Source organism: Eucalyptus grandis, chromosome 3 (genome assembly GCF_016545825.1).
Source record: "Eucalyptus grandis isolate ANBG69807.140 chromosome 3, ASM1654582v1, whole genome shotgun sequence".
NCBI classification, from domain to species: Eukaryota; Viridiplantae; Streptophyta; class Magnoliopsida; order Myrtales; family Myrtaceae; genus Eucalyptus; species Eucalyptus grandis.
The window spans coordinates 7,077,842-7,102,113 of NC_052614.1; the positions used below are offsets into that span (position 1 = coordinate 7,077,842).

The 24,272-nt window shown below is 40.7% G+C and overlaps 3 protein-coding genes across 3 annotated transcripts; 2 read left to right on the top strand and 1 right to left on the bottom strand.

Moving 5' to 3' along the window:
• Positions 1-875: 875 nt before the first annotated feature.
• Positions 876-7,050, top strand: LOC104436322 (peptidyl-prolyl cis-trans isomerase CYP57). The gene is made up of 10 exons (XM_010049061.2): positions 876-1,269; positions 1,810-1,988; positions 2,056-2,157; positions 2,374-2,480; positions 2,580-2,721; positions 2,926-3,169; positions 4,030-4,069; positions 5,107-5,302; positions 5,647-5,784; positions 6,163-7,050. The coding sequence occupies exons 1-10, from the start codon at positions 1,050-1,052 to the stop codon at positions 6,301-6,303; spliced, it is 1,509 nt and encodes a 502-aa protein (XP_010047363.2). The 5' UTR covers positions 876-1,049; the 3' UTR covers positions 6,304-7,050.
• A 5,100-nt stretch (positions 7,051-12,150) lies between these two features.
• Positions 12,151-14,301, top strand: LOC104436323 (protein ALP1-like). Its single transcript, XM_010049063.3, is given in 2 exon segments — positions 12,151-12,861; positions 12,864-14,301. Coding segments are annotated over 2 exon segments (1,608 nt in total). The 5' UTR covers positions 12,151-12,375; the 3' UTR covers positions 13,986-14,301.
• Positions 14,302-16,235: 1,934 nt separating this feature from the next.
• On the bottom strand, positions 16,236-20,141 carry LOC104436324. Its single transcript, XM_010049065.3, has 6 exons — positions 20,005-20,141; positions 18,674-18,795; positions 18,296-18,596; positions 17,944-18,005; positions 17,315-17,396; positions 16,236-16,631 (listed from the first exon to the last, which is right to left on the bottom strand). The coding sequence occupies exons 1-6, from the start codon at positions 20,048-20,050 to the stop codon at positions 16,543-16,545; spliced, it is 702 nt and encodes a 233-aa protein (XP_010047367.2). The 5' UTR covers positions 20,051-20,141; the 3' UTR covers positions 16,236-16,542.
• Between the last annotated feature and the right edge of the window lie 4,131 nt (positions 20,142-24,272).

Consider the following 24,272-nt stretch of genomic DNA (forward strand, 5'->3'; position numbering starts at 1 on the left):
TCGTTGTGATCGTGATTGGGAAGATAAGTTGAGCTGGCAAGTTGACACGTCACCCCCCGTCCCCGTCGATTTGGATGGACAAGGGCCGAGATAGTGGGTAATTGCTTGTTTTTGTCTGGATATATTTTTTTTTGTTTTTATAAAATGCCCAGAAATCTATTTACTTTTTTAAAAATATGCGAGCTTATTACGTAAATGAGAAAATGGTGAAAGGAGTCGTTGAGTTAAAGTGTAAGAACCATTTTGGATAAATTGAAATGGAACCATATTACTTTTTAAGTCAAAATTCGGAAATCATTGGTATTATTATCCTTTTATAAATTTACTCTAATTTGTCCATGACAGTTAGGGCAATATTTAATTTTAATTGAATGATGTGATAATTAATCGATGTTCTTAATTCCACGTCACTAATTGGTCCAATTGATGCTTACATGGTCTCATCGTTTTTTATTATATGTTTGGTGAGAGGAGTAATGTGAATAAATTAGAAAAAAAAAATAACATAAATGATCTTTAAATTTTATCTTAATATATAAAATAGTCCATAAATTTTTAATTTATTTATTGTGGTACTCAAACTTTAACTTAATGTATAACATAAACTCTAAAATTTTAATTTATTCGGCGTAATCCTTGAATTTTTAGTGCACGCTCAATTTAATTTTTGAACTTTTAAGATAAGATCAATTTAGTTCTTAAACTATATAAAATTGTTAACATCATTCTCGAATTTAAATTAATAAAAATGCAGCACCATAAGTTTAAGATTACATTGAACAAATTAAAAATTTAGAGATTTCCTTATATGTCAAGCTAAAGTTTAAGGATATTTGTATAACTGTCCTATAAAATCATATGGCGGAGGGGCATAATTGAAAAAGAAAAATATTCAACGACAACAGCTCAGGGACCGGCGGCCGACGGCGTCGTTAGGGGTGTTCTTCTTCCCCAGCCGAGCTCCAGAAAGACCTGGAAATCGCGGGCGGCGGAAGATTCGCCTTCGTCGAGATCGGCGCGGGGAGCTCCGGCGAGGATTCGAGTAGAAGATGTCGACCGTGTACGTGTTGGAGCCGCCGACGAAGGGGAAGGTGGTGCTGAACACGACGCACGGCCCGCTCGACGTCGAGCTCTGGCCGAAGGAAGCGCCCAAGGCCGTACGGAACTTCGTCCAGCTCTGCCTCGAGGGCTACTACGACAACACCATCTTCCACCGCATCATCAAGGACTTCCTCGTCCAAGGCGGCGATCCCACCGGCTCCGGCACAGGTCCTCTCTCTCTCTCTCTCTCTCTCTCGGTGTTGAAATCAAATTGCAGGGTTTTGAGCAAAACGAATTGGTTCGGTAGGGTTTTGTTGATACTTGTTGTTGCTGGTGATGGCTGGTGTGTTGTTGCTGTTCTATTGCGTTAGTTCGTGTGACGGTAGAGATTGGATTGGAGTCTGAAGATTGGGAACGCCTGGGGCAACAGCGGGGTGCTGATTGTTTAGCTCGGTCGAGAGCGGTTTTTCAGATGTGAAGTTTATTTGCTTGTTCCTGTAGTGGAAATTGCTGGAAATGTATCTGTTTTTAGGTGTTAGCAGTGTCAAATTGGATTGCTTTGGCGGCCGGTCTATTTACTTCTGTGAAGCAATTGGCTTTTGTGATTAATGAAATGGATTTTGGACCTATACGCCCTGGTTATTCAGGGTTTATGTGGCAATGCGCCAGCTGGATCTTCTAGGCTAGAAGTGCGCTGCATTTGTTGGTTGGATGAGAAATTCCTTGTGATGGATTTTCCACTGAGATCGGCAAGTGTGGTGATTTCAGGTGGCGAAAGTATTTATGGGGATGCGTTTTCTGATGAGTTTCATTCACGTTTGAGGTTCAAGCACAGAGGTTTAGTGGCTTGTGCCAATGCGGGATCACCACACTCCAATGGGAGTCAGTTTTTTATCACATTGGATCGATGTGACTGGCTTGACCGGAAAAATACCATTTTTGGAAAGGTAAACATGTGATGAGTCACGAGCGTTATGTAGATTGCGAGTTGTTTGATAATTTTTTGCTTTTCAGATAACTGGCGATTCCATATACAATCTTAGTGGATTAGCTGAGGTCGAAACTGACAAGAGTGATCGCCCGTTGGATCCACCTCCCAAAATTATCTCAGTGGAGGTAGGTTCTTGTCATGCTTGTAAGAGTCTTTGAAGAATTGTAACTAGATGTACAGCATGATGTTGCTTCTCTGAGGTTATCCCAAATCCAGATTTCTATGATGGTTTGCTCACTGCTTCTTTTATCAACCCGATTATGTTAGTTTTGCCTGCTCCTCAGTGACCTTAGTTGCTCTTTTTTCTTTTTTCTTTCTGGTATAACAATTCACTACACCAGGTACTCTGGAACCCTTTCGAAGATATTGTTCCTAGAGCACCAGTGAGGTCTTTGGTTCCAACTGTACCTGATGTTCAAAATAAAGAACCAAAGAAAAAGGCCGTAAAGTAAGATGTTCTTCACTTATATGATATGACTGAAGCAGGGAAATCCATAACTTCCCCACAGCTATTCGAGAACATAATTGTCTTACTGGTTCTTTGTAGAAAGCTGAACTTACTTTCATTTGGAGAGGAAGCTGAAGAGGAGGAGAAGGCATTGGTTGTTGTTAAACAGAAGATCAAGAGCAGTCACGATGTGCTTGATGATCCTCGCTTGCTGAAAGAACATATACCAAGTAAACAATCGGTAATTAGATAGTTGCTTTTATGGTACTATAGCTGGAGACATAGAGAATAGCTTTACTTTTTCTTGAGAAAACCTTGGTCCTCCATTCTGAGTGGGGAGTTGCATTTGCAGTGTCTTATTCTATGCAGGCGCAACATTTTCTATCTGTTATACTTGTTTTTCCATAGATTATTTACTCTTAGTGATGCCAATTGTGAATTGCAGGACTCATCTGACAGCAAAACCGCAAGGGATGTCCAATCTGTTAGAGAAGCTTTAAGCTCAAAGAAACAGGAGCTGCAGAAAGAGTCCGGAGCTGAATTTTCAAATTCATTCAGGGAAATTGCCGATGATGAAGATGACGATGACGACGATGCGAGCTTTGATGCAAGAATGCGTAGGCAAATACTTCAGAAAAGAAAGGAGCTGGGTGATCTCCCTCCAAAGCCAAAGCCAAAGTCGCGTGATGGTACTGAATTAATTCCTGTTTTGCCGACATGAAGACTTTTACTATTTTCAGTCGCTTCTGTGAACGTCAACAAAAGAAAACATAGTGTCTCAGATAGATTGCTTTTTCTATGTTTATGGCATCAAACTTTGAACTGAAAATCATGAGTAGAGAATCAATCAATGGATATAATGGAAGTTGCATAGTAGTGTGATTGTGTTTGAAGGGAATAATGTAGACAATGTTGCTGATGTGAACCAAATGTAGACATTTTTGGAAGATGAATCTCACTTCAACCACATATTTCATCTAGGAAATGAATTGAGGAAAAAGCAGGAGTCAATACCCTTACTCATGATGTCAACTATATGAGAAAGATCAAACCAAGTAGTTTGTATCAAGGATATCTTAGGAGAATCATAAGTGGACAAAAGACTAACGTTTAGAATCATGAGATTTCACAAATGAGTTTGTTTTATGGATACTCTTGAAATGTCCTGAAACAATTGCATGGTGCAGCTCTGCTTTTAGGGTTCTGAAATCCCTTCTCTCCCACTTCACACATCAGAGAGCACCATCATTATGGAAAGAAAGGTTATACTTATCTGATGATTGTTACACTGGTAGTTTGGAATCGGTTTACATTTTTCTTACTTGTCACATTTTGCTTGGAGCTTTACGCTCACTTTGAGGTATTTGACTCTTGAGAGAAGCTTTATCGTCAACTGAAATAAAGAAGGACTGCTAATTATTATAAAAGATACCTGGTGACATTGACGGGACAAGATAATTGAAATTTTGCATAGGTGCTCCTTTGCATGGTTGTTTACTTGGTTCGTCTTCATATCCAACTTAAATGTGCTATGTTGCTCGAAATGCAGGGATTTCTGCCAGAAAGGAGCGGGAGACATCTATTTCAAGGTAAAGAGAGAACCTAATTCCTAAATTAAGGAAATGGTAGATGTTTATCCATTATAATTCAAATTGTCTATCCTACTTAACCTTGCTCCACAAGCAGCGGCTTTGTCATACTTCCCTCTTTATATAAACTTTAGTATATCTTCAGAAAGAAGTTGTTATGTGATCAAGTATTCGCCATACTCTGCTTATAACAGAGTGGGCAGTGCTAATTTAGATAAAAGTGGCCAAGACCCTTAGGTGACTAGACTTTTGTTGTTACTGAGACTAAGTGACGTAGATTCTGTGATTTACTATCTGGATTTCTCCTTGAGGAGAAGATGCTCATGAATAGATGAATTAGTTCACTCATAATCAGGGGAGTTACCTCAACCTTTAGTGCATCAGGTTTATTAGAAGACAGTTGTGGCTTAGTGTTTTGACTTTAGACTAAAAATGTCACTGAGCTTAAGATGCATTGGGGCTAATGGCATTCGATGCTGTGGGAACAGAAGCGTAATCGGCTGTAATAGTAACTGATTCTCTCACCTGTTGCTAGTCAATAGAAATTGCTGCTATTCCTGATTTTTGTGTTTGAGGCTGGTTTTGGGCCTAGGTGCACACATAAATTAGGGTGAAATAACCTTAATGATATTTGACATTTGACATCTTCACTGTTTATCGACGAAAGGATGCATCTACTAACTTAACAAGCTGCCGGGTTAAAGTAATTTATGTTTAAGCCTTTTTAGTATTGATATGTGGAAGCTTCCAGTTTGGTTCTTTTTCTTTTTTCCTTTTTCAGATAATCTTAGCATTATCCCTTGCTGCAAAATCATGGATCAAAATTGAGCTAGTAAAATGAAAATCTGGTCCTTAAAGCAAGTTTCTTGTCTGGGAAATCAGTTTTAGCCATTCATAGAGGTATTTTTAGAACTATAAATCAGAATTGGGGTTGGCCTGCCTTGTATTCAAAGTCTAGCAAGTTATTTTCTGATTCGTGATTGTTGCATCAAGCCATAATTCAACACCTGATGGTGTACATATTTCTATATAACCAGGGACAAAGATGATGATGATGATGATGATCAACCAAGGGTGGAAAAGCTCTCCTTGAAGAAAAAAGGAATAGGATCTGAAGCCAGAGGTGAGCGAATGGCTAATGCTGATGCAGATTTGCAGCTGTTGAATGATGCTGAACGAGGTAGACAGTTGCAAAAACAGAAAAAGCGCCGGCTTCGAGGACGTGAAGATGAGGTATTTAACTGTAATTTTCACAATGTTACCATTCCAGGAAATTTGCAGTTAGTAGCAGAGAATTGGATCAACAAGCAAATGGTCTAGAGCTGATGATTGCACCAGAAGTCACAATTTATTGACTCGTGATGCTTTTTTTGCTAAATGACTTGAGTTCCTATTTGTGCACTATTAACTTACTTTCACCTGCTGAGTTCATCCAATGCTTGGATTCCTGGTTTGATAGTATATGACTTTCAACAGACATTATTTTGCATCAGTTTTGTTCTTTGTATTTCGTTGCTTTATATTCCTGTGCTTGCGGTGTATGTTGTCGTTAATACAATTTTTTATTCACTTTTAAGGTACTTACTAAGCTCGAAACGTTCAAGGCGTCAGTATTTGGAAAACCTTTGGCGTCAAGTGCCAAGGTTGGAGATGGTGATGGTGATTTATCTGACTGGAGATCAGTGAAGTTGAAGTTTGCTCCTGAGCCTGGCAAGGTGAGCCTAATTTTTTCGAAGTTTATGGCTATATGTTGAGTTCTTTCAAACTTTCAACAGCTTTTGGAGGGTCAAGAAAGAATTTTTCTGACGGATAACTAGTATCTAGTAGTGTAATTAACAGAAGTTTTAATTGAAACTACACTGTCATTCCCGAAAGAAGTTTAGGGTGAAACTGGTTCTGTTAGTACTGACGAGTTGGGCCTTTAAGTTGTACATGAAATTGAGCAGTCTTCTGTTGTGTATGGGTATATGATGAAATATGCGCAACTGAGAGATATTTTTATTGCAAATGGCAGTTTAAAAACTTAAATGTTTCGTGCTTTTGACCATTGGAATGCCCCATATGTTAAAATAGTTTTGCTAATACATCTGCAGGACCGAATGACTCGTAATGAAGACCCAAATGATTATGTTGTTGTGGACCCTCTCTTGGAGAAGGGAAAAGAGAAATTCAACAGGATGCAGGCCAAAGAAAAACGAAGAGGACGGGAATGGGCGGGCAAATCTCTCACTTGATCCTATTTATCCCCATTTGCATGTCTCATGAATATAACCCACTCCGTGAGCCACCGGGCGATGGTGCCAGGTTCATGCTTGCAGAGCCATTCGACCAACAAACTTTGGACAAACTAAACCAGCAATTCTAGAAGTGCCATGTTAGAGTTGGTAGCTCTCTTCATTGAAGAGATTGACCTGTTGACATCCTCTTTCTGCATCACTAGGACACAAATCAACATGTACATAAGTCTCTCCTTTGAGAGAGGCGGATATTCTAGTAGGACCGTTCTCGAAGTGGGACTGTTCTTGCTGAGAGTTTTCTTAGTTCTTTCCTTTTGTTTTCTCTCTCAACATTATGTTTTGCTGGTCTCATTTCGACCGAAGCGCTTCTGGAAGAAAACAATACGGCCGGAAGACTTGGAAAACAAGGGGAGTGATCTCCGTCTCTGCCCACTAACGCCGAGCATGACAGGAAGGAAAGGCGTTGGATTCTGACCAACCCCACCACGATGTTCTCGATTCCTTCTAGACGTTTGACGATGGGGGCTGACTGCAGACCTGTCCGAGCCTGCTTATAATTTGGTTGGCTATTCTTGAAGGAGGAGAGCCATCACATGGTCCTTGTTGGCTTTGTCGGGTCCATTGGAGTTTTGATCGTCTTGTGTCGTATTAGTTGTCATCATCACGAGAATTTGGGAATCTGACTCTTCTCATTCTTGAATCGCAACGATCAATTTCTATGGATAGAAGAGAGAATTATTTTTATTTTTGGGTGGTCCTGAGGGTTGGGAAACTTCGGTATTTCTTCGTTTTTGCTTTTTTGAAGGTGAGCAAAGGAGCAAAGCTATACTTACCTTTACCAAAAAAAAAAAAAAAAAAAAAAAAAGGAGCAAAGCTTGGGTTCGAAAGTTGGAGCGTTTGACCCCAAGGCCTCTCTGGAAGGTGTGAGGCTTAGATTTCAGAACAAACGGCTGTTCTTTTGGGTTCAGTTGAGGCCTCACGCTCCTCCAATTTGAATATTATGATATTATCACCACAGCTTTCGTTCAAATTCAAGACAAGTTCGCACCAACTCTTCCCAAAGCACCGGAATTTCATACATCACGGCATAACATTCTAGTGGCTGTCGGCTGTGAGAGCGATGACCTCCGTGTCTCGTTTCATGCGAACCCATTTTCTCACTTATTAGAGTCGATTCTCAAAACACGAATCTCTCTGTAACCGCGCCTTCCTGTACTGGTTCGGATCGGTTAGGTAAATTACACCCGAGCGGGAGGCCTCTAGGAAGCAACGGGGACATATGTTACAACATTAAACAAACAACGAGCGGGAGGAATGGTTCTTGAGGTTTGACTTAAGTCCTCCATAGGACAGACCAGATAAAGCCCCGCAACGAGCAGCTGAAATTTCCAAGATGCTGCTCGAAACATCGTTCCGCAAGCAAAGCCATGATTCTCTCTCTCTCTCTCTCTCTTTCTTTTCCTGTTTGTCAGGCTTAGCTGCTCAAACGTCAAAAGGCAGCGTAAAACGTTGAATTTTTGCCCCTTCAGATTACAATCTCGATGGATGCACTGAGCTCGGCCCGGAAAGACTCGAAATTTTTCTGCTTTATTTTATCTTTGACTTCATGCTGAAGTAACATGGTGGGCTGATTTAAGGAAGAATTAATTGATTAATTAATTGATTGATTAGATAAAATTGCAATGCAAATCTTGTTTAGGCATCATCTATACGCGTTGGAGACTAATCATGATCGAGATTAAATGATAGTTTATTCCATTTATTTATTCGTTTGGATGATCTAGCTCTCACTTGTTGGGCAATACGAGGACGTTGACCGGATGTAATGTCTTAGAAATGTACAAGTATATTCTTGCAATATTATTAAAAAAATTCATTTCCCCCCTATATGATCTGTAAGTCCTATTTTAAAAAGACGTGCTTTTCTTTAATCTAAAATTTTCAACAAAAAATTAATGAAATTCTATAGAATGATAAAACTATTTGGAACGACGTTGGGTTTTGATATTTCTTTGTTTCGAAAGGTTTCGGGTGCTACTTAAAGTCAAACTTTAAAACGCTAGTCGGAAAAGAAAAAGTAAAAAAAAAATTACCTCAAAATACAACGATATGAAAGAGAGGTCCAAATCACGAGCAACATTTCTTTTGATTTAATTTTTTTTTGTAGGAATTACGAGCAGCGTTAGTTCCGAATAATTTATGCTAATCCTGCTCTGAATATCTTAATCAATTGCAATAAAGGACGAGTAAGTACTTAGATTAAGGAATTCATAAAAAGTAACGACGCTTCATCACGTTGCTTTCAAGATTCAACATCATGTGGGTTGCTAATGTCGGCCTCAATGTGAAACCATGGATAATAATTGTTTTATGTAACTCCAGATTAGCTACCTAGCCCAGTTCCACTATGAGTAGCTCCAATAAAATAACAATAGCTTCTCCTTTTAGATGCAATCTATTCATTTGATCATTCATTTTTAACGAATCGAAGTCTTGTCTGCTTCTTCGTGCACATAATTCAACCAAAAAAGCTTCGATTGAGATGAGCTTGTATCTTAAATGGAAAAACGAAAAAAGCAAAAACCGATCTGAGAACGAATTGTGCCTAGTGTAAAGAAGACCCATCACTGTGAAAATGGGAAAAAAAGGTTTTACATAAGCAAACTTAAATAAATAAATAAAATTATTGTAGAAGTAGAAGAGAATAGATAATTATTCAAAAAGTCATAAACTTATTGTTCAACGGCTAATTCAGCCTTTTAATATGGTTCTAAGCCTTTGCGATTTGCCAATATAATTATCCTAACCAGCTTTGGCTGGTAAGTACTAACCTGACGCCGATGTTTACGTTAATCATTTCCGATAAAAATTAGTCAAGAATGCTATATCGGTAAAAAGCCAACATGATCATGATAAAATCGACAGAATCATAAAGTACAGAATATGATTGGCCGTCGTATAATATAAGATATTTTTGGATAATTTTTCCAGAAAGAGAACATAGGGACCAAATTAAGGAATATCAGGCTGGAATCAATGACCATGTGTGGTGCATGAAAATAGGTGTTGGAAAGCCAGTATGTTTGGGGGAGGAATATTAGGGAAAGGAGGTGCGGGTGTGAACGCGAGGAGGAGAAAGTCAAAAGAGATTCTCTCACTGTCTCCGGGGCACTCATGCCCAATGGAGCAAGGCACATCCTGCGTCAAAACTTTTCTGGAAGGGGACATCCAATCTTACATAATTCAAAAGGAGGGCGACTCCACGTGTCTCTGTTTTGTTATTTCTCTTCATCATACATTCAAACATTCAATGCCGCAGAGGTTTAGATGACAACGCATCAGGAGCCCCTGTCGGCCTCTCATTCGATAGAGGTTTCGAGATCTTAGTTCGAATCATTGATCTCTGCATATACACCGAAAACCGTCTCGTCCACATACATCAAGTAAGATTCCGTTTGCTTTGGAAACCATCTCTAATTGGTGATCGACCTATATTAAGGTCTGAAGTCTAATTTGACATTAAAAATTTGAGCTTTTGAAATGATTAATCCCAAATTTGTCTCATTTACATGCATCAGCCGAGACTTTGCCCATAAATTAGAGTTAGAAACTATCTCTAATTGAGAATTGAGCTTTGTCAAGGTTTCGAGTCTAATTTGATACGAAAAGTTTGAAATTTTCGAATAATTAATCCCTATCTACGCATGCAAATCCATCTTGTACACATGCATCGGTCAAGACTTCACCCGTAAATTACAAAATTACAGACATAAAACCATCTCTAATTGATGATCGAGCTTTGTTAGGGTTTCGAGATACATCAAGTAAGATTCCGTTTGCAAATTATAATTGAAAACCATTTTAGTCGAGGATCGACCTATATTAAGGTCTTAAGTCTAATTTGACATGGAGAATTTTCAAGCTTTTCGAATGATTAATCCCAAATTTGTCTTGTCCACATGCATCAGTCGAGACTTCACGCATAAATTAGACTTAGAGTAGGAAACTATCTCTAATTGAGGATTGAGCTTTGTCAAGGTTTCGAGTCTAATTCGATATGAAAAGTTCGAAATTTTCGAGTAATTAATTCCTATCTATGCACACAAATCCATCTCGTACACATGCATCGGTCGAGACTTCACCCATAAATTTGTTAGGGTTTCGAGATCTAATTCGACTTCTATCCCGATTAATTTTTCAAACACGGAGCATTCGAAATTTTCGGCTGATCAAGTACATGCATACGCACCTCAGGCCATTTCGTCCACATGCATCGGCCGGAACTCCGGTCCTAAAAGCGGCACGCGCGCCTCCTTAAACTAGAGATTCTTCTTTTCGCATTCACACCGAGAGAGTCGTGGTATGAAAGTCTTTGAAAAAAAAGCACATCCGCCGGACATCAGTAATTAGGTTCACACCCACTTTTTGGGCAGTAGTTGTCATTAGATTGAAATTTGAAATTGTACTCCTATGGAAAAGGTCAAAATGTCCCGACCCTTATCGTACAAGCTGCCCGGTGCCATTATGGACCAACCCCACACCGGAAAGAAGCACTCCTCCAGAGATCCAAGAGGAATTTTACCTCCTCACGCACCATTCGATCGACCACGTGGAACTTACGTCGAATCCGAAGTCTAGAAAAGAAAAAAAAATCGTCCGATCCAATTCGAAATTCCGAAATAAATGAAGAAATCGAAGAATAGGGGTAGTGCCCGAGATTCAACAGCACCCGTCACGTACGTCGGGTTGCCCGACATCGAACGATGTTTGAATTCAGGACGCCTTTGCTTGGATTGGTAAAATCAATTGGGTACTAAACTATATGCTCTCGCCCGATCTCGTGGGGAAGGTGGATCGAGACCTCCCTAAAGAAAGTCATTATATATAATTATATATGCAATATGTATATATGTACTGTATTATATTATATTATATAATTATTTTTTTTGGGAGGGGGATTTTGTGGGATCCGAAAAACCGCGTGTTGAATCGCAAGAGAGCGAGAGTCACCGTCCCGCACCAACCACCGCCACCCCCGCCCCCTAAAGAGAACCGCGTTCACACCTGTCCTCCCCCTTTTGAATGCGCAGCTATCCTCTGCTTCGCGCCCCCACAGAGCCTTCCACTCCATCTCCCCAATCCCGCCTCGCCACGTGGCGGGCGCCATCTGCCCCCCCCCCTCCCCCTCTTCCTTTCCGCATTCCATATTTCTCAAAAAAAGAAAAGATGGAAAAAGCTGAGCGTCCGTATGTTTGCAAGCTTTGAGTGAGGACTAATCAAGTAAAAAGAGAGAAAACGAAATGTATTTAAATTGCTTTCGATATGTCTCGAGTGCCTGTCCATCCAAGCCAATAATCGGAACTTTAGCTCGATGACATTGTCCTTTTCTTTTCCACCCTTTACCCGAGGTTCGTATCAATGATACTTTACATCAAAAATAGCGATTCCGACAAAATAGAATATAATGTTTAGAAATATGTATTGAAATGATTTTGAATGAATGATGTCATATCTTGAATTTATAGGAGAAATTATTGCTTCTTTGGTAGTAGTACAATAGATAGAAGGGCATTTGATTTCCATCTACATGTGAACGTCCAATCCCGGTGGGAAAACAAGAAGCGATCATGAATTCGATTGCATTGTCCCGTTTCTAGCAACACACGTCACTCATCAGATCATAAAACGTTGTACACCTTCAAATCCCCTTTCCAAATTCCTGGGCTCCACCGCAGCAAGGCGTGTGCCCGTCCACACACGAGCAGAACCCCACGGTGCAAGGACGAGGGGGAATCCCTTATATTAGTCCATCAATGAGCCGGAGCTGTTGAACTGGACAAGCAACAGCAACATCATCCTCCATCCCCACGAGAGAAGAGAACATTGTCAAACCCCCCGTTCACACCTGCTTTTTGTCCGAAAGGAGCTACCTTTATAATTCCCCAATCCACTTCTCCACCTCCTCGAACTGACCCAAGAACGAAACGAGGGGGAAGAAGAAGCAGCACAGCCACAGCGGCAGCAGCGAATCGCCAAAGTTGCAATCTTTTCTCGTCCCCCCCGGCCTTTATGAAACTCGCTTCCCTCCCGAACCCAGAAGACCTCTCCTACATCCTGACCCTCCTCCAGAACTCCATGAACGAGGCGGCCTCCGCCACCACCGCCACCTCCACCAAGCGCCGCCGGAGGAAAGAGAACGGCGGCGACAGGGGCGGCGGCGGCGGAGGAGGAGGAGGAGGAGGTCGGGACGCGGGCTCCCCTGGCGAAGAGGACGGCGGTGGCGGGAGGAAGAAGGAGCTGAAGGGGGTGCTCGCGTCGCTGCTGCTGCTGGACGAGCAGGAGAAGCGGGACGGGGAGGAGAGCCAGAGGGCGTCCCGGGAGGAGAAGCAGCTGTTCGAGACCAATCACAAGAAGAAGACCAAGGCCATGCTGGACTACTACTCCAACGTCGAGGAGTACTACACGGAGGTGGAGGAGCAGGACCGGGTGAGGCGGAAGAAGGGGCGGTCGATGGCCGGGGCCGTCGCCGGCGCCGTCGCCTGCGAGGCGGAGTCGGGGAGGAAGGGGAGAAGGGGGCCAAGAAAGGGGGCGGCGGCGACGGCGGCGGGGCCGGGCAGCAGAGGCGGTTGTGGGTCAAGGAGAGGTCGAATGCGTGGTGGGACGAGTGCAATACGCCGGGCTTCCCGGAGGAGGAGTTCAAGAAGGCGTTCAGGATGGGGAGATCGACCTTCGACATGATCTGCGAGGAGCTGAATTCGGCTATCGCGAAGGAGGACACGACATTGCGGAGCGCCATCCCGGTCCGGCAGCGGGTGGCGGTCTGCCTGTGGAGGTTGGCGACCGGCGAGCCGCTCCGGCTCGTCTCGAAGAAGTTCGGTTTAGGCATTTCGACTTGTCATAAGTTGGTTCTCGAGGTGTGTACGGCTATTCGGACCGTATTGATGCCTAAGTACTTGCAATGGCCTGATGAGGATAAGGCTAGGAAGATCAAGGATGAATATGAATCGATTTCGGGGATACCCAATGTCGTCGGGTCGATGTACACGACCCATATTCCGATTATCGCTCCTAAGATTAGCGTCGCCGCTTATTTCAATAAGCGGCACACGGAGCGGAATCAGAAGACCTCGTATTCGATCACTCTGCAAGGCGTGGTCGACCCCAGAGGGGTGTTTACTGATGTCTGTATCGGTTGGCCTGGTTCGATGCCCGATGATCAGGTGCTGGAGAAGTCTGCGCTTTATCAGAGGGCTAATGGGGGCTTATTGAAGGGCGTTTGGATCGTCGGTAATTCGGGGTACCCCTTGTTGGATTGGGTCTTGGTGCCTTACACACAGCAAAATTTGACGTGGACTCAGCACGCGTTTAATGAGAAGATCGGCGAGGTCCAGAAGGTGGCGAAAGACGCATTCGCGAGGTTGAAAGCGAGGTGGAGCTGCTTGCAAAAACGGACGGAAGTGAAGCTTCAGGATTTGCCGGTGGTTCTCGGAGCATGCTGTGTTCTGCATAATATCTGCGAAATGAGAGGCGAGGGAATCGACTTGGAGCTAGGACTCGAGCTCCTTGATGATGAGATGGTCCCTGAGTTACCTTTGAGATCAGTGAGCTCGATGAAGGCTAGGGATGCTATTGCCCATAACCTCTTGCACCATGGCCTGGCTGGGACTTCTTTTCTATAGAGCAAACAGTCACAGCTGATTTAAATTCTTATTTTCGTTTTTTTTTTTTTTTGTACTTTTGAAATGGTAATTCTTTGGAATTCTCTTTCTTTCATACTTTGCTGTAGTCTTACACCATAATTATTCATCATGATTTGTTGAAGGAGCTGTGTAAAAGATACGCTCTTGCACCTTCCACAAACAGATGATACTAGTCTTCATAAGCTTTATGTTATATAGGTTGAATCGAAGGAAAATGTTGCAGATCGTGATTACACACTTGAATTAGCAAAAAAGGAAAAAACTCAGATGAAATTCGACATTATTGGATTCTTTATTTGCACAGGCTTTTTCTCTTGTAATTTATCGCGTTTTGTATTCTTTGTATGCAAGAACTCTGGATTGATGCAATGGCAAAACTCATCTCCAACTGCTAGATCATGTTCAGTTTTATCTCATATGCTACTTCCTGCAACTTCTCTCTGTATAAGCACTGGCGAGTCATTCGAGTATCTACTGCAATATGGCTGCTTAAATATGAATCATGAGGTACCGAGCTACTTGAATACTAAAGTCCTTGACTCTGGCGTACCAGAAATGTGATTTTCCTCAGCTTATCATCTGAGAGACTATGAGAGACGTCACATTTGCATTTACTATTCTAAAGCCATTTGTGCTCATTTTATTTTCATCTCATTATTTCCTCTTCTTGGGTTCCTTTTTCTGAGCTCAGCTAGTTTTCATCACTAGAATGGAGTAATTTTAGTTGGAAGGGGAAGTCTATAGAGCTAATCAGGTTTTTTGTCGATTCGGTAATTCTTCTGTATCTGAGTTCAAGCATATATAAACTTACTAAAGTTCTTTTATCGTCTTCCAAGAGGAGTTATTTGGAATTCTCGGTCATTTGGTTTTGTAGCTATCGCTTGCTTGATGAAAATGTGGTAAGCCTCAGCGACATTGCGAGGGGGTAATTCTCCGCACTCCAAGTGCGTTCCTCTGCAATGGCTTCGTATTTCACGACATTCTTTTGCAGATCCTATAAACATTTTCACCTTCATTCTTTCCGAGTAGAATTTTCAAGTTGTTGCTAAAAGCTGATTACTTAGGGAATTAATAGAAGCAAAAGCCAGTGTTGATGTTGAATCTCTAGTTTTAAGGGAGTCATTTCCTCTCAATGCAGTAAGTTCACCGATGATCTCTAATTTTTGCAAATCGAGCTCCTGCTATATCATCTACTGCGAGTTTATAAAGACTCCTGCTATGTTTTTCGACCATTATCATTGTGATCATAATCCAGTATACCGAGTTTTAGTTGGGGATTAGCTTACAAGGGCGAAAAATGCTGATCGAGGAACTCTGGTTTCAGTTTTAATAGGTTCATTGCTCGATACTCTTCGATTCTTGGTCTCTATTCCCAGATGAACAACGAGGAAGGTGGTAAATTCAAATCTTGTGCTCACCAAATGAATCACTTTCGGTGAAGAAATTAAAATCGAGAAAATATTTCTCAAATCTGTTGAACCAATGAAAGTATGTACCATTGAGGTATCTAGAAAAGGGACTTCGTACCATCAAGCGGACTTACAGGAGATTGTTGCCGACAGGAAGTTGGATTGTAAAATCTTTTACCGGATTTAAGCAAGACAAGGATAATGATGTGTGGAAAAATGTTCCGTTTTTTCCTCCACTTTTGTAGCATCAATCAGAATAGGCTGTAGTGCAATCGGTAAATGGCCAATAGTGTCTTACAAAGGCCTAGGTGATGTTGCAAGTTGTGCTCTCGATTCAGGTTTGCCAATAGAGCGGCAGGTGTTAGAGCAATAACTAGATGGTGTCTCAGTCCACAGCTTGGACTTTGGAGAACCCATTGACTTATTCTCTTCCTGTCACTTTCTCTAGGGGCGCATGACTCGAATGACAACATCAATGATGCAAAGGATGAATTAGCACAAATATGTTAGTGCTGCTACATCCACTCCACTCGATATTAATTAAGTCCACTTTCTAAATTGGTCTGAATCATGCCATTTTGCACATTTTGGCATCTATGTACCAGTCCCTTATGGTGACCGGCATATCCCATGCCATAACTTCCTCCGGAAGAATTAGCAAGTCCATGTAAAGAAGACCAATGGAGCAACCTGATGTGAACCGAGTCCATACTAGTCTCACCACACAAATCCGAACAATGCGTCTTTCCTTGAGAAAGCTTATCGCATCTTCATGTTTGAGAGGAACCCACTTAGTGGAGATCGAAAGAGAGCACGCATAAGCTCGACAAGACCTTGCAGTCATCCTGAATAATCATTAAGACCACGGTAAAATTTCTGTTTCCTTTACAAGAACATCAAACAGAAAATTCTTTTATGTAATGCTCATGAACAGTTCAATCAACTATAGGTCAAGCCATATTCAAAGGAACGCCCATTCTTGCTCCCATCCTTAGCTCCAACAGCCTGGTGATGTTGAAGCTAGCAAAATCAGAGATATGCACACTAGTCTACACGTTATCCAGTACAGATTGATCACTATCACATCCATTTGCTCAGATCAGACCTGGCTTTCTAGCTGTTTTACATCATTTATCAGAGGGTAAACGGAGAGGAAAGTGTGCAGATTGAATCCTCAAGACTGGGGAGTCTGGTTTCCTGTCATCAAACTGGTAACCTGCCAAAAATCCCAACAAGCTCTTGTTAGGTCATAATATCAACTCTAGATACAACATACAGTAATAAACATAGGAAGATAAGTTAGCTGACTAAAAAAGCTATACAACTATGTTTGGTGGCCAAGATAAAACTTGGGATTTATATCCTATCCGACATTTAATTGCTCTTCAAGACAGAATAAGGCCAGATAAAAGAGGTAACGACTGGCGATAACATGGCAAGGTGAGGTGATGTTAATGGCCGCTTGACAGGTGGCAGCAGAAGGCAACGGCAATGTCAGGTCAATGACAATAACAAAAAGGTGGAGCAGAAAGGAGAGAGAAGACTTTATGTTATATCCATGGTACATCCAAATATTTACTGAACTAGTGCAAATCTCATCATACTACTATCTGGATATATCCTATCTCACAAAAAAGTCCAGACGACCAAATGTAGCCATTAGGTTATATAAACAAAGGACTCAAAATATAACACGCAGTAACAAACAAAAGATGATAGATTTTTTTTTTTTTTTGGTAAGAACAAAGGATGATAGATTAGTTGACAAAAAAGTCGAGAAATTCAGTCATTTGAGGGATGTACTTTAGGGATCAAAATGCAGTTTTCTTCTTTCTCCCAAGACTTCAATAATGTACTCATAAAATAAGATTCTGTGCATAAGTGATAGACAAGTTTTACCTTGAAGAGCTTCCATAGCTGTCAAAGCACATTTGAAATCCACAAACTCAACAAAGCACAATACCAAAGCCCTATCTCCACTCTGCAACAAATACCAAATGACACGAGAACTTTTTACTGCTATAGAACCAATTAACAACATAAATTTTTGAGATCAGGATGTCAATTTGGCAGAAAATCAGGATAGGATTGATCAATATGAATGGCATTATTGCTTGTATATAGCGAATCTTTGAAGGTGTACATCCCAGGGAAATTCCACATGAGTGGGTTAATCTAGTTTCAAGTGGTCATACAAGCACTCAACGGATATTCTGGAAATAGGAGAGAGATTCTCAGAGTTGGAAGAATCAAACGTGATAAATACCCGTGATACAGTCGGCGGAATAGAAAGTTAACAGAGATTGGGGATGGGGGAACCATGGAGGAGGAGCCAGAAGGAAGGAGTCTGAGGGAAAAAGAAAGGATAGTCCCAGCATTTATGCCAATAGGTAACTACACGTGAAAAAGGAAGAAGAAGAAGAAAGAACATTAACATTTAGGCTCGATTTACAGCTGTTGAATGTCGTCACCATTTGGAAAGCATGAGATAATAGTAAATATTAAGCAAAAGGCTAAACTAGACTTACCCGTCTGGCCTCCTTATGGATAACTCTGATCTCCTTGAAGCCATAAAATGGTCGAAACAGATCTACCACTTTAAGTCAGGAAGTTACAATTGACAGAACAGGGAAGTTAGGACCTGATCTCGTTTCTGATGAAAACAGATGGGAAATATAGGCTCCCTTAAAAAATAAGCAACAGCCATATCGGAACTGAATGAGCAACAAAGTCATATCCTTGATAGGACATGTAACTGAACTATTGCTTGCAGCACCAATATGATACCCAATGCCCCATCTTTAAACTCCAAACTTCTGTTGAGGCAATGGAATATAGTTAACGTATTTTGATAAAGCATGCAATGAACAAAAAGGATACGGCCTACTTCTCTTCTGGTACAATCAGTTGGAAGACCCTGGACAAACAAGATATTTGATTCTCTTGCGGGTTCTGCCAAGCTATCAAAATTCCTCAAGGAACTTGACCTTTCAGTTGCTGAAATTATAGGACTAATGCCTGCTGAAAAGTCTTGTCTTTGATGAAGTACTGGATCTTCTAAAGGAGATGAATAGCCCCTTAGTCTTGCACCAGCTGCTAATCGTCTGGTTCCAGGTTCAGGACGTATTCCCCTTCCTAGAATATCATCTACACCATATGTCCCAGGTCCTACTGGATTTACCTGAATTTAGAACCTATAAGTTCATTTCTCCCAACAAACTTATTGTAAGAGCTATGAAACTATAGCTGAGTCATTACATCTTTCTGCAAAGCATCTGAAGAAAAAGTGCGTTGATCTCCATAGCTGAATGCATGACGAGATGCTAATGATGGTGTCTCAGATGACAAATAGCCAGGAAAACTTGCCCTGGTAGCAGTAGCTGGCATGACATAATTAGAGAAAAATCAATGATGCGACGGTTAGGATAAAAGCTTAATGGTGGACACTACAAAAGGAAAAGAGCAGCATGAGGTCCAATTTAGCAGGACATAGATACTTGGATATTCCAATTAATACCGTTACGATCCAGATAAAAGTGACATCGTTTCAATTTATTGTGGCTTATTAAATTTTTTCCTCACTTGGCCACAGTGGTCGGTGGTATTACAGGGCCATTACTGCATACTTGCAATCTTCAATCCAAGTCTTCCCATAAAGCTATAAAATGTCTTCAAGACATATGAAACACAGTATTGATTGATCCGACACCTGCATTTTGCAGGATAAAAATATAGTCTCTCTTCTTCTTTTTGCACCAACAATCATGACCTGGTGACCGCACTAATCATCTTCTCCTAAAGACTTACCTCTTTTTCCCTTTCTTCTCTAATAAGAGCGAACCAGATTGGGTAATGAGTAACTTAATATGCAGAGGAAGACATAGTCTGAATAATTTGCGCCACTCTCGAATGGAAAAATAATGGCACAACAGACAATCTTCATGCTAGAAACAACTCGACCTCAACAAAACCGAACAGAGCATTGCAGTATGACATCGACTACATTTTGCAACCAATTAGCTCAAATTCATTATCCAGAGAACAAATTCATTATCCTGAGAACAAGAAGTGAAGTGTGATACTACCATCAGAACCACAGAATGCCAGGTTCACGTTTCCCTGACAGCGGCACACAAGACCAAAGAGAACCCAACAACGCATGTTCAACCAAGCCAAAAGGGCACCACTAAAAAAGGGTTCTTTCCTCCCCCTTATGACACAAAGCAAGCAAGTCCGTACAACCGACTGCCTAGAATTCTCGCCAAAACACACTCATGGCCGAGGTCAGATTAACGTCGTACGCCACACGAATCGAATAGCAAATAGAACTTCAAACCACGGCGATGGTACGTTAATCCGAGCAGCGCCGTGTCCAGAAAAACAACGAATGCGCCGACCCATCTCGAGGTAATGCCTCGATCGGTTCCCGAGGAAACAGTCGGAACCTTTTTTTTTTTTTGGCCCTTTTGTTCTCTTTGTGGGGTAAGAAAATTCGGAGCTCTTGTTCGGATTGATCAAACGAGACGAAGGAAGGATGGAAATCGTCGGCCTTCGACGAGCGATTGAGCCCGGAGGAAGAGATGGAGTACCTCGGTCGGTGGTGGGAGCAGTATAAGCGTAGTAGGGATCAGCCATGGAAGCGCCGAGATGCAGAGCTTTCGCCTGCGTGCAAGACGCTGGTCAATTACCTTAAGTCTCAAGATTTGTGGCAATTTGATAGAAGGGAAATTCAAGAAAATTCTATAGATGGGGATATAAAATGCTCTCGTTTCTTTGAAAAGGGATAAAAAAAAAATTAGGAAAAATTTCAAATAAAGTAAAGTGTTATTATTTTCTCAAATAAAAATTCAAAGTAGACTTTGTTCTAAATAGGGAAAATATCATAAATGGTCCCTAAACTTCTACTTAATATGTAATCTCGTCCCTGAACTATTAATAAATGTCCGATCTAATTCCTGGCGATTTGAAAATTGACAAATTTCGGTTAAAGTTAACGGAATTGGGCATTTTGATCTTTTTCTTTTTTATATCTTTTTTTTCTTCTTTTTCTCCCCTTTCGTTGGCCATGGCGGAGTCGGCGGAGGGGGCACCCCTCGCCCGACGCCAGCAGGGGCGGCCCTTGCCTGGAGAGAGAGAGAGAGAGAGAGAGAGAGAAAGAAAGAAAGAAGGGGGTGAATGAGGAAGGAGATGGAAGTGAGAGAATCACGCAGAGCTCATGTTGGTTAGGGTTCTTCTCCGCCTTCTTCCTCATCACGGCTCTGATTTCGATCGCCGTCGTCGACGCCTTCATCCACGACTACTTCAATGAGGCCTTCGCTAGATTTGGTGAGGGCCATCCTCGCCCGATGCAGGTAAGGCCGTCCTCGTCCAACTTCGGTGAGGACAATGCTAGCGAGGGCTGCCCTAGCCAGCCCAGGTGAGGGCGACCCTTGCCGGATGCCGGCTTCCCTTCGCCGGCTCCGCCATGGCCAGCGGAGGGAAGAGAGAAGAAGAAAAAAAAAGAAAAAAAAAGGAAAAACAGTAATGGAAACAATAACGAAGGACTAGATTGGATATTTATCGATACTTCATGGACCAAATTGAGCCAATCGAAAGTTCAGAGACGATATTGCACATTAAGTAAAAGTATAGAGACTATTTGTGGCATTTTCCCTTTTAAATAAGAGCTCAAAGTTGTTAAATCGTTTTAAATAAAAGTTCGAAGTGGCCAAATCATCTCAAACAAGAGCCTTTGGTTGGCCGATAACTATTTTGATCATCAAAAAAGGGGTACTGTGGTCAAAAAAATTGTATCATATATTTTTATTTTTTTATTTTTTCCTCTTCCCTCCCTTAGCCATTGTCATCAATGGCAGGTGAAGGTTGCCTGCCTCAGGTGAGGGGGACCCACCTGACGCCAAGTTGCCCTCGCTAGATTTGGCGAGGAGCGCCTTACTCAATGCTGACAATGGTGGCCCTTACCTAAGTTTTACAACATTTGTCTTAGCTATGAAGGGAATGGGGAAAGAGAAAAAAATAGAAAAATAAATTAAAAATAAATTAAAAAAACTAAAATGTCCTTCAATCTAAGAGATTAGGCCATTTTTTGAAACCGATAATGACCATTTTAGGCTTTTATCTAAAATAAGTTCCACTTTAGGCCATTATTTAAAATAAAATCAATTTTGAGTCTTTATTTAAAAAACGATGATAATTCAAGCTCTTATTCGGAATTTTCTCAAAATATTTATTTTAAATGAGAACCCGAAATGCTATTATTTTCTTAAATAAGTGTCCAAAATTGACATTGTCTCAAATAAGGTCAAATTAGTCTCAAAGGAAGGCATTACTTATCACTGATTAGAGGCATTTTTGTCATTTACATACATTTTTATCTTTCCTTTTTTTTCTTTTTCTAATTTTTCTTTCCAAAATAACATACTTAAAAAAGAAAAAAAAGACTAAAAAAAAAAAAAAAAAAAAACTAAGCTTGAGGGGGCGAACCCTTTGTCGCGTGGCCCCATCATCGATGGGGCGGCCATGTCTAATGCCTCATTGGAGATGGGGTGGCAGTCATAGAGGGAAGGGAGCGCGCCACGTTATCCGCCGACGTGGGGCGCACATACCATTTAGATATCGACATGTGTCTTGTGAGACTCGCTGGAAAATGGAAGGGCTGGCTTGGCTCGGCTCGGCTCAGGTTGCCTCCAATTTATTTATGTGTTTTTTTTTTTTTTTTTGAGCTGTAGTATTCTTTTGCTCTTTTTTTTTTTTTTTTTTAAATTTGTCTCCTTTATGAAAAAGAAAGAAAGGGAAAATGAAAGAAAAATAAATAATTAAATAAATGACGGAAACGCTCTTGAGGTCAGGTCTTTCTTTGAGACTAATTTGACCATTTCGGATCTCATTTGAGAAAATAATGGCACTTTACCTTCTTATTTAAAATAAGATTTACTTTCATTTTGAGTTTTTATTTGGAATTTTTCCTTTAATAGATGAGAAATCTTGAAAAGGAACATTTCAAATAAGAGTAAGAAGTGTCGTCATTTCCTCGAATAAGAGCATGAAGAAATAGTTTTATTTCAAATAAGGGTTTGAGATGTTTATGTTAGTTTTAAAGAATGACTTGACCTCACTAGTTGGTTGAGAGTATTTTGTCATTTACGCTCTTCACTAGCGACTTCGCTTGCCATGACTGATACCCCATCAGTGATGGGGCGGCAGCCACAGGCAAGAGAGGGTTAATAGCCCTTTTTTTTTTTTTTTTTTGGTCAAAAGTCGATAGCTCTCTTGCTTGGTTTTTTTTTTTTCTACTTTTTTTAAAATTTAAGCCTCTTTTTTTTTTTTTTTTTTTTTTTTTTTTTTTAAAAAGAAAAAAACTAGAAAAGGAAAAAAGAAAGAATAAAGGAAAGAAAATAAAGAAAATGTAAATGACGAAAATGCCTATAGGTTAAGCCTTTTTTAGGACTAACATAGCTACCTTATGCCCTTATTTCAAACAAAATTTACTTTAAATCCTTATTTGAGAAAATAAAAGTACTTCGAGCTCCTATTTGGAATAAGATTCACTTTAAACTTTTATTTGAGAAAATGAAATCATTTCATGCTTTTATTTGGAATTTTCCCAACTTTCAATTTTTGCCTTTTGAGTTCGATAACTTTTCCAAAAAGAAAAAAAAATCCATTTAACTTATGCGATCCCCTACGTAGTATTTCTGTTAACACCGTTAAATTTTTTAGATGTTAACTTTTCATATAAGTGAAACTAATGTAGGTCTGAATAAAGACTATCTTAAAAAATGGATCACTTTTTTTCCACTCCTCATTTGACTTTAACACTCTCTTTTATAGTGTAGTAACTATACCCTTGTTTTTTCCTTGCTGTAGTCGCGGAGAGTAAAAAATGGGGCTTATTTAGGATTGCTTTTATTTATCTCTTCTTTTTCTTGCACTTTCCTTTTTTATTTTAGTGGTTTTGTTGATTAGAGACTCTTGAATCTGACAATGTCCCTGTCTTCTTTAATGATATTCCTTAATGAGAATGTCAAGATCTTTATCTTCTGAGGTGGTCAATTGTAGATGCATCAAGAGTTATCCTCTTTAGATCTTTGCTTGTTGCTCGTGAACTCGAGCACCATGATCATTCTGTTCTAATTTTCAGAAATCCTCACAAGAACCAAATGATCACGGTAGAGAATTACATCTCAAGAAAAATCACGCTGGCATAGGGGTGATTCTGCCATACATGCAAGGGCGACGATGGTGAGGTAGAGACGAAGCTCGTACGGCTTTGTGAGACCGCTTAGTTGTTAATATGCATGGAGGTGTCTAAGGAGGAAGATGGAGAAGCGCTAGCAATATCTTCAACACAAGAAAAAAAGTGGAAAGAAAAGGAAGAAACAACTTCAAAAAAGGTCCCTACATGGGTCCCGCATTTGATTATGCAGGGTATAACATTTAAAAGAGGACATGGCAAGTGATAATATGGTCGATACACCGCAAAAGATGGTGTTTGAGTCAAATAAATAATGGAAAAAATGCGATTCTAAAGATGTACAAAAATGAACAAGAATCTGCGCCGCCAATCCCGCCATCACCAACAAGAGATTCTCGCTCAATGGTGCCAACGACACACCTTGCCACCGTCAAACGAGGGTCAACCAGCCCTGCCTTGATCTTACCCTTCCAATTTTCTTCAATTTTACTTTTAACTAAAACAGAGAATAATTGGATTTTAACATGTTCCCTCAGCTTACCAACGACCACATGGATGAAAAAAATAAATTAAAGATGTCATCTCAAATTATTCCCACCATGAAAGATCATATCAGGTGCCCGATCGATATAAGTTTTACGACTCCTTGTCCCTATTTCTCTT

Coding starts and splice junctions, on each gene's coding strand:
- LOC104436324 (XM_010049065.3), bottom strand. CDS start 20,050: ATGGCTGATCCCTACTACGCTTATACTGCTCCCACCACCGACCGAG. Junction 18,597..18,673: donor CAGATGCTTTGCAGAAAGAT/GTAATGACTCAG, acceptor TTCTAAATTCAG/GTAAATCCAGTAGGACCTGG. Junction 17,397..17,943: donor TCCATAAGGAGGCCAGACGG/GTAAGTCTAGTT, acceptor TATTTGTTGCAG/AGTGGAGATAGGGCTTTGGT.
- LOC104436322 (XM_010049061.2), top strand. CDS start 1,050: ATGTCGACCGTGTACGTGTTGGAGCCGCCGACGAAGGGGAAGGTGGTG. Junction 1,989..2,055: donor AAAATACCATTTTTGGAAAG/GTAAACATGTGA, acceptor TTTGCTTTTCAG/ATAACTGGCGATTCCATATA. Junction 4,070..5,106: donor CGGGAGACATCTATTTCAAG/GTAAAGAGAGAA, acceptor CTATATAACCAG/GGACAAAGATGATGATGATG.